The sequence below is a fragment of the Salvia hispanica genome, chromosome 1 (assembly GCF_023119035.1).
Source record: "Salvia hispanica cultivar TCC Black 2014 chromosome 1, UniMelb_Shisp_WGS_1.0, whole genome shotgun sequence".
Lineage (NCBI taxonomy): Eukaryota > Viridiplantae > Streptophyta > Magnoliopsida > Lamiales > Lamiaceae > Salvia > Salvia hispanica.
In genome coordinates this window covers 28,788,212-28,798,220 of record NC_062965.1, presented here as the reverse complement: position 1 = coordinate 28,798,220, position 10,009 = coordinate 28,788,212, and the positions used below count along the sequence as shown (strand labels likewise).

Genomic DNA, 10,009 nt, shown 5'->3' with positions numbered 1-10,009 from the left:
ATGAATGTTTAATTTCGAGTAATTTCAAATTGAATTGATCCTAAAGTAGACGCCAACCATAAGTTCACATGTTATTAGTTGTTTGTAAAGTCCACATTTAGAGTTATGTGAATAAAGTTTATCAATCAATTAAGAACAATTTTAATTGGTACCAATAAGATAAAAAGTTGGTCAAAATCTTAAATGGTTGTGGGTTCGACACGAGAAACGCCGCGTTTTAATTATTTCTGATGGACCATCATTAAATATCACACCAACAACACACATGCCTATTCAATAAATATCTAAAAAAAAACATTAACAGTTTACCCTTTAACATTCCATAACTTAAAAGCTGTAAATTCACCTACATTAACATTATTACTATGTGGCTTATGAGGATATAATTACAATTTGAAGGACAAAAATTTAACTGAAGCCGTGTTTGATTATATTTGAGGTACAAATAAGATTAAGAATTATTGAAATTAAAAATAAGCTACTACTATAGTAGTAATAATTGGAGTCCTAGCATTTATTGGGGCTGAAACCAATAACTTTATTAGCTAAATCGTAACTGACACGTGTCCCCTGCTGCTGCACGTTGCCAATTATCGATAGCGACCCGCTCGTCCCCGCGAACGCAAAGCAGTATTTTCCGGCGTCGTCCACCGGAATTAGGAAATTGCTCGGCCGCAGCGCCACCGCCTTCCCCCCGGCAAACTGCAGCGACACCGTCGGCACCCTCACCGTCGTCATCCTCGAGAGATCGAAGCACGTGTCGAAAAGCGAGAACCCGCTTGCCGCCGGTAGATCCCGCGCCATTCCGGCGAAGGCATCTCTCACCGAGTTATACACCTCCGACCTCAGCCGCGTCACCGCCGTGCCGGAGTCGATGATCACCCCGCCGCGGCCGTCGCCGCCGATCGCGAGGAGGTCCGGGGAGAAGTTGACCGGCCGGCCGCCGACGTTGATTCCGGTGAGGGCGACGAAGTGGTAGGTGTTGATTCGGGGATTGGTGAGGAGCGGAGCGAGGACGGCGTCGGCGGCGCGGGCGGAGTTGAATTCGAGAGTGGAGGAAGAAGAGGAGTCGCGGTTTACTAGACAGTACGAGAACGAGGCCGCTTTGATTTGGGAATTTAGGGATAGGGTTCCGCCGCCGAGGCCTAGTAGCCCGGCCGCGCCGGCGAATAATCCCTCGTTGTGGTGGCCGCACCCGATTGCGACGTTGGGGACGGAGCCGGTGGTGCCGAATGTGACGGTCTCCGTGGCGAAGTTGCCGACTGTGTAGGAGCCATCACCATAGCTAACCTGTGTAATGCACGGCTCAATTAATTTTTCAAAAACTAATTTAACATATCACTTTATAAGTATGTATAGTAAAACCTGATAGAGGCAGGAGTCGGTGCGGCAGGCGGAGACTTCGAGGGCGGAGCACTGGGAGGAGGCGCAGGGGAGAGGGCGGTAGGAGGCGGAAGCGGAGGGGTTGAAGATGGGGTCGGCTTGGTCGTAGCAGGTGGAGCAGGGCTGGCACTGGAGCCAGCTGATGTCGCTGCCGGTGTCGACGACCATGTAGAAGTCCTTGGAGGGGCGGCCGACGCCGAGGCGGGCGAAGTACTCGCCGCTGCCGAGGCGGATGCCGGAGGTGACGGGGGACTGGAACTGCTGGGGCGAGAATTCGGAGGCGGAGGAGCGGGAGAGGGAGAGGGAGTGGCGGAGGAGGAGGGAGTGGACGCGGGATTGGTCGCGGGCGAGGCGGGAGAGGGTGAGGGCGGTGTAGTTGGCGGCGGTGGGGCGGGCGGAGGGGAGGGTTGAGCGGGGGTGGATGGTTAGGGAGAGAGGGGGGGAGCCGTATAGTTGTTGCTGTGGTAGTACGGTTGTCGCCGGAGTGAAGACTTGACGGGCTTGGTTGAGGGCGGCGGCGACGTCCATGAACTCGAATTGGTGCTCGTCATCCGCGGCAGAGGAGGTGAGGATGAGAGAAAAGATAATGAAGGAGGCTAGGTTGAGAGACAGAGGGTGAGGGGCCATGTTTTTGGTTTAAGGTGGTGACTGGTGAGGAGATGTCACTTGAATTTATAACGCAGAGCAACGGCAGCTTGGACTGGGATTGATTTTGGAATTGGGTCCCAGTAGTAAAAAAATTGTAGTTCCATAATAATATAATCATTTCATTTGCGCTCTTATTTTAGAAAAATATTTACAAATAGTTAAAGTGGGAAAAAAAGTAAAGTAAGAGAAAATATTATAAATAAAACTCTTCTCTACATAATTCTCTCTCTTACTTTACTTTCTCTCCACTTTAATTATTTAATATCATTTTTTTAAATGAATACAGAAAATGAAATGACTCCATTATTATGAAAAAAAGGGGAGGAGGGAGCAGTAGTCAGAAATAATACTACGTGAGTATCTGTATCACAACGATGAATTAACCACTGTGATGTAGATATAAATAAAACATCATTTGGTTTCAAACGAATACTATCAATAATCTATTACATGTATATATAGTCGGATGCTTTCGCCGTAGAATAATTGCAAATAAATTTGATCAAAAATATTATTCCTAGTCTCGTACTACCTTTAGGCTTTAGTACAACTTTTCCTATATTTCGGATGCATTTTTTCACATTAATTAGAATTAATAGATTTGGACTCTATGGATTAGGTTTCTAACTTTAAATTCTGTTTGAAGTTAAACATACGGATACACATTCTTAGCTATTGGACCGTTTGGGAAGGTATTAGTTGAAAAGTATTGTACGCTTTCTTTTGAATAATTATACCACGAAAGAAAAAATAACTATTTTGCTACCAATAGATTAATGTAAGGTTCATGATTCATCTTTGGATTATTTTACGATATTTCCTAAATTCTAATGTCTACCTATGGTTGTTGTTTTTTTTATTTCAAAGGACACTACAAATTTATTTAGATTTTACTCATAGGAGGTCATGAAATTAATGGACAAAAATTTAATCTACATAAAATAATTTTTTTTTTTGTAAATAAAATTTGATAAATTTTTAAATTACTTTGATACGTACTATACTAGTAATTAATTATTTACATATAGATGATGGATGCAAGTATTGCAAATAATGCAATATAGAAACAAGGAAAAGGGAAGCCTCATATTCTCTCTATATAACACACGCATGCAAATTTTAACATATGGACCGACAAACATTTTCGTAACAACAAAAATTACTACTCCATGTTTTACGATTTCAAAAATAATTATTACTCTATGAATTATGAAAGGATGGTCCCATTTTATAAATATAGTAAGTTGTCATGGAAAACGATATTCACCAAATATGTTGGAGTTTAATATGGAAAAAACTGCAAATATGCTTTTGATAACACATACTGACTTACATATGCATACATACAAGGCCAGATTTCACTAGCATGTATTTTTAGCTATATTTTCTTATTTCATGTTTTATTGGTAAAATATTAAATGCAATACTATAATTACTCATTGTTTTATCCTTACAGAGTAGTTATTTTATAGTATTAGAAACTAAAACGAAGAAAATCCATTCTCACGAAAATGTAAAATTTCTAATGAAAATCCACACAATTTAATTATATCTCAATTATGCTGCTCATATCAAATTTCGTAGATATATACACGCAATATTATTTATTTATAGAATATATAAAAATATAGGTGCGTGTCGAAATTGCATTGAAAGCTATAAAGAGGAAACAAAGTTGGTGAACATGTCACATTTCACATATAAAAATCAAGATAGGATAAATTTGGTATTCTTCACTTTATTGGGATCATTTTTTCCACACTCGTTTATAGTATGTATATTACACAACTTATAATTTATTAGGCAAAGACATTTAAAAGTCATTTAGCAAAACTATTTAATTGCTAAATCGAATTCGCATATATGTCATACACTAGCAATACAAAGATATTTATTCACATGAATACCTTTGAAACAAAATGTAAATTATGGGCTATTAGTTAAAGATTTTCCCATAACATATAAAATCGGTGTGTAAGTACATAAATTTTTGTGTATTTAAGAAAAAAAAGAACTCAAATTTTAACTAGATCAAAACGACAAAAGATAGATGATGTGTCAGGTATAGTATCAAGACAACGTCATTTTAAAATTATGTTCAAAATAATATATGATGATGAATATGTGCCAAAGTTCAAAATATTCCTTTAGAGTTTAGACAATAGTAGAAGAAGAATTGCTGATATATCGGGTTCAAAAAATAATAATACTAGTATGTTCTATTTTAATTTAATTTTTAGTACAAACTGACATATAATTTTCGATTACATTTAAGATTTGATTTGCTTGAAATTTAAAAAAAAAAAAAACAGAATACACCAATGTTACAAATGATTAGTGAATTACATATGCCCTAAGGGTCGAATAATCCGTCGTGACAATGACTTATTTAATTCACCAATTTAGTAAAATGGCTGGTAAACTAGCTTTCACATTCTAAACACGTTTAATTTACTTTGGAACCTTAAAAGAATATCATCAATCCCATAAAATGGAATAAATACCCAATAATTAATTTGTCTTAAAATGTTTATTTAAAGCGAATTTGTCCTGGAATATTAATTTGGTGTAAAGTCACTTTTTTTTTCTATTTGAAGGAGGTGTAAAGTCAGTTTAATTTAATCCTTATGCTTATCATTGAATAATATTTGGAAAGAATTTGTATTCTGAGTTGAATGCCTATATACTGGATCAGCTCGAAAATGGGCTGACTTGGCCCATCAACTATTAAATGGGCCTCAAAAATGAAAAAGAAGAAGTATATATTCTATAAGACTTTAACCATCGTTACCTTTTCGATTATATCACAATATTTAAAATTTACCGGCCTTATTAGCTAAAAATTACATTCTCCGAAGTTAAAGGTATAGTTAAAAAGCTCTTAATGATAATTAAATTTCTAATATCACCCATAGTATTGAATTTTTGGTTTTCAAAAGTAGTAAAACTAATTTGAAAGTTTTTTATATAAAACTCTATTTTTATTTTTCTTTGGATTTATGTATCACATACCATTAGAAATGCATTATCAAGAGTTTTCCATAGTAGGAGTATATTGTAATTTCACACTTGAACCTAAAACTAAGCATTGGCCAAAGGAATTTAGACTAGTGGCAACTTACAAATATTAAAAGTTAATTTCAACTAAAAATAGACCTTGTTAGAAATAAAAACGTGGGCATAGTTGGTATATTTATAGGAAACTGATTCTTTTTTATGTTTGTAAAAAAAAAAACCGTGAGTTTAACATACTCCTTATCTTGATCCCAACATAAATTTTGATGAAAAACTATGAAATGTCTTCTTGGGCTCCCAACGTAAAATACCTCTCCGTTACTCACTAAGCAATTTTGAATATCAATTATTCCAACAACATAATTGAAACATGTTTGCTACCTAATGCGCAATACATCCTTCCATAACTTCACATAAATTTTCTTAAAGCTACTTAAACCTAGCACCAATTGTACAATTAGTTGAATGGCGCAGAAGTTGGTTAAGTGTTAACCATTGGAATAATAAAAATGGCGTTTACTTTGACAATCTGTATAAAACTATAAATAATGGGCATGCAATAAATATTACTGCCATGCAATAAATTAACTTGTGCCTACAAATCTCTCGGGGCACCTATATAGTTTGTTTTAATTAATTAAAGCTCTTTCTTATAATGACGCGCAGCCCCACAATTATGACTTGTTTTATTAGTTGTTGAATAATATTAAGAGTCAATTTATTTCAATTAAGTTTGATGGGTATTATTCGTTTGGTAATAATGTAATAATATGCTATATTTGTTGTAACGATATATACCGTAAATGCAAAATGTTTGACACGAAAATAGTCCACCATTTTTTAGGGTCTCGATTTAGTGCCCACTTTCTTAATTTGAATGTCAAGAATATAGTATAAGGAGCATTAAATAAGGGCAATATATAAAATAATTCATATGAATTACACTTTCAAAGAAATTTAGATGTTTTCAAACAAAAAGTACCATAAACATAAAAGAAAAAGATACTAATATAATTGAAAATTTTTGTCTTTAAAATGTTTTCCTTTGTGCTTTAGATTTTGGTCATTTTAAAAAATCAATGCAAGTAATTGAAAGTTTTGTAGTGTGTTCTAGTGCAAGTCATGTGCGTACAAGTCAATAATAATAATTGATATTGACACCTAATATCATAGAACTTTTAAAAAGTTGGGATTTTTCCCATAAACTTTGAAATTGACAAATAAAATTACGAACTTTACCCTGAATTTTTTATTTCCCACTAGTGAAAAACTTCCAGCTATATTAATAGATTGAAGAACAAATTTGGAGGGTGTGCTTTAAGAAAAACTATTCTCAAAGATTGAAAATATTGAAACTCTCGAAGTTGTTATCGAAAAATTACGAAAAAAATTTGTATCATGATACTCCCTCCGTCCCACAAAGATAGTCCCACTTTGACCCGGCACGGGTTTTAAGAAATGTAATAGAAAGTGAGTTGAAAAAGTTGGTGGGATGTGGGTCCTACTTTTAAAGTACTCCCTCCGTCCCATTGAAGATGACCCACTTTCCTTTTTAGTTTGTCCCAACTAAGATGACCCATTACTTAAAATAGAAACACATTTATCTCTTCTTTATTCCCTCTCTCTTACCTTACTCTTTCCCCTCAACACAATTTCCATAAAATCCGTGCCGCCTAAGAAAGGGGTCATCTTCCTTGGGACGGAGGGAGTATTAGTTTTATAATAAAGTGTGAGTAGGGATTAGTTAGTGGAATATGAGGTCCACTACCAAAAATGGTAAAAAGTGAAATGGGACAAACTTTGTGGGTAGGACAGAAATGGAAAAATGGGACAATCTTTGTGGGACGGAGGAAGTATTATTTTCCGAAACTTTTTCATTGGTGAGAAATAACAAACTCGAGATAAAGTTTATGATATTATTTGTCAATTTCAGAGTTTATGGGAAAAATCCAACTTTTTGAAAATTACATGATATTAGAGGTCAATATCCTGTTAAGAAGAAGAAATTACTCTATCAATCGAAAGCAAAGGAAATAATCAAGTACTAGCATTATATATGCTCGTAGTCGAACTTATTTGTTGAAATTAAGTATTAGGTTCAATTTCCTTACTCTAGTTCACACACAAGTAGCCCTAACTAGCATTTATTAGGGCTAAATCCAATTTTCTTATTAGCAAGGTCAAAAGTGACACGTGTCCCCTGCTGCTGAATATTCCCGATGATCGACAGCGACTCCTCCGTCCCCGCAAACGCAAGGCAAAATTTCCCTCTCCCATCCACCGGCATCAGGTAGTTCTCCGCCCGCAGCCCTAGCTTCTTCCCGCCGCTGAACCGAAACGACACCGTCGGCACTTTGACCGAATTCAACCCAGTGAGATCGTAACACGTGTCCAGAATCGAGAACTCTCCCCCGCGCCGCAGCTCCCCCGTCATATTCCTGAACGCGTTGCGCAGCCCCGCATAAACCGCCGCCGGAAACCTCGTCACCGTCGTCCCCGAGTCCACGATCACCCCTCCCCTCCCCCGCCGCCCGATCGCGAACGCGCGCCGCCGGATCGGGAGAGGTTTCCCTCCGACTCTGATTCCGGTGAGTCCGACGTAGAGGTAGGTTTTAATTTGGGGGTTTTTCAGCATCGGCGCGACGATTGAATCCGCCGGCGCGGTGGAATTGAAATCGAGAGTGGAAGATGACTCCGAATCGCGGTCGACTAGGCAGTACGAGAATGAGGCGGCTTTGATTTGCGAAGGAAGAGATAAATTGCCGCCGCCGAGGCCTAGGATTCCGGCGGAGCCGGCGAATAGGCCTTCATTGTCGTGGCCGCAGCCGATTGCGACGGTCAGGGATTGTTCGCCGACGGAGATTGTCTCGGTGGCGAAGGTTCCGACGGTGGAGGAGCCGTCGCCGTAGGAGACTTGGTAGAGGCAGTTTCCTCTTAAGCAGGCGGAGGAATCGAGCGCGGCGCATCGGCGGGAAGTGCAGGGGAGGGGTTTGTAGGTGGCGGAGTTTATAGGGTTGAAGATGGGGTCGGATTGTGCGTAGCAAGTCACGCAAGGGCGGCACTGGAGCCAGCTGACGTCACTTCCGGTGTCGATCGCGATGTAGAATTGTTTGGCGGGCCGGCCTACACCGATTCGGGCGAGGTACTCGCCAGTACCTTGCCCGAACCCGGAGGTGACCGGGAATTTTAAATTAGGGTTTTTGGATTTGGGATTGATCTTGGAGAGGAGGTGGCGGAGGCGGGATTGGTCGCGGGCGAGGCGGGAGAGGGTGAGGGAGGTGTAGTTGTGGTTGTGGTTGGCGGCGGCGGAGGAGAGGGAGTGGAGGGGTAGGGAGAGGGAGGGAGGAGGAGAGGTGGTGATGTGGTGGTGGTGGTTTGGTTGTTGGATTGAGGATTGGGAGAAGATGTGGCGAGTTTGTTGTAGTGAATTTGAGACGTCGAAGATTTGGAAGTTGGTGTTGCATGATGAAGGCGGAGAGATTAGGAGGAGGGATAAAATTAAAATGGTGAGTGAGAAAGAAGTAGGTTTGTTGTTGATAGACATGGTTTGGGTTTGGATTTGGGTTTGGAGATGAAGGAATGGATGTTGGAGCATGCAATTTATTCTAAAAAGTGACATGAAATCGAATAAGCTTTTACTTAATGAACGCACATCCCAACTTATCTCTTGTTTCACATTATTACACTGATCACGCAATACGTCCTGCGCTTTGCTAGTGTTTAATGGGGAGTATTTATATCTTTACACTAAATATTTGGAAAACACAAATCATCAATTATTCATTGGATCTTATGATCAAACGGTTAGATTAATGCTACGTGTCATATAATAATGCAGATTTTTATTTTTTAGTCTAGTATTGTAGCTCGGGTAATAGTGTAGTAGCATTTGGTCTAATAATATAGATTTATAGTCTAATAATGTACATCGACTAATAATGTAGATTTTTTGGTATAATAGTCTAGCTTATCACAATCATCCAATCAAAGGATCAAAAGGTTGTGATTTGTGATGTGTTTTACACTAATAAACTGTAATGACCTTAACACACCCCAGTGTATAAATACTACTCCCTCCGTCCCACTTTAGAAGTCCCGGTTGAGTTCGGCACGGATTTTAAGAAATTTAAAGAAAAGTTGGTAAAAAAAAATAGTGGAATGTGGGTCCTACTTTTATATATTACTCCCCCCGTCCCGCTTAAGATGACACGTTTTCCTTTTTGGTTTATCCCAACTAAGATGACACATTTCCTTTTTTGGTAACTTTCTCTCTTCAATTAATACACTCAACCACTTTTTCTCACTCCTATTAAAATATTCATCTTTCTTTATCTCTCTACTTTAATACTTACACCCACATTCTCTCTCCAATTAAACACTTTAACCAATAACTCCTAAAATCTCGTGCCAGCTAAGCAATGTGTCATCTTAGCCGTGACGGAGGTTTTATAATAAAATGTGAGTGGAAAAATGTGAGTGGAATGTGGGGCCTATTACCAATTATGGAATATTTCAATCGGGACTCCTGAAGTGAGACAGCTAAAAGTAGTAAACTAAAACTCCTAAAATGGGACGAAGAGAGTACTACATTTATCTCTATTTATTTGAGTTAGTGTTCTATTTTAATCAGATGATTTATTTTTTTGCATAATATACTACTACTACAAGACAAATACTCTCCATTTATCTCTAATTATTTGAGTTCTATTCCATTTGAATCACATGATTTTTTTTTTTCATAATATACTACTACAAAACAAATACTCCATATGACCATATATCTCTAATTATTTGAGTCATGTTCCATTTGAGTCACGTGATTTTTTATTTTTTATTTCTCGGTTAATTGGTATATGAAAATAAATTAACTCGTTGGTCCTTTTAAATCATCGGCTCTATGTTTCAGTAACGTTAGCTTTATCCAATTGCAAAATAAATTGAAGTGCATATAGTATATATACAA

General features: G+C 38.2%; 2 protein-coding genes across 2 annotated transcripts; both read right to left on the bottom strand.

Moving 5' to 3' along the window:
• Window positions 1-399: 399 nt before the first annotated feature.
• LOC125201629 (protein ASPARTIC PROTEASE IN GUARD CELL 1-like) lies at window positions 400-2,034 on the bottom strand. The gene is made up of 2 exons (XM_048099818.1): window positions 1,366-2,034; window positions 400-1,290 (listed from the first exon to the last, which is right to left on the bottom strand). The coding sequence occupies exons 1-2, from the start codon at window positions 2,008-2,010 to the stop codon at window positions 508-510; spliced, it is 1,428 nt and encodes a 475-aa protein (XP_047955775.1). The 5' UTR covers window positions 2,011-2,034; the 3' UTR covers window positions 400-507.
• Window positions 2,035-7,080: 5,046 nt separating this feature from the next.
• On the bottom strand, window positions 7,081-8,724 carry LOC125202035 (protein ASPARTIC PROTEASE IN GUARD CELL 1-like). The gene has a single exon (XM_048100344.1). The coding sequence runs from the start codon at window positions 8,663-8,665 to the stop codon at window positions 7,184-7,186; it is 1,482 nt and encodes a 493-aa protein (XP_047956301.1). The 5' UTR covers window positions 8,666-8,724; the 3' UTR covers window positions 7,081-7,183.
• Window positions 8,725-10,009: the final 1,285 nt, after the last annotated feature.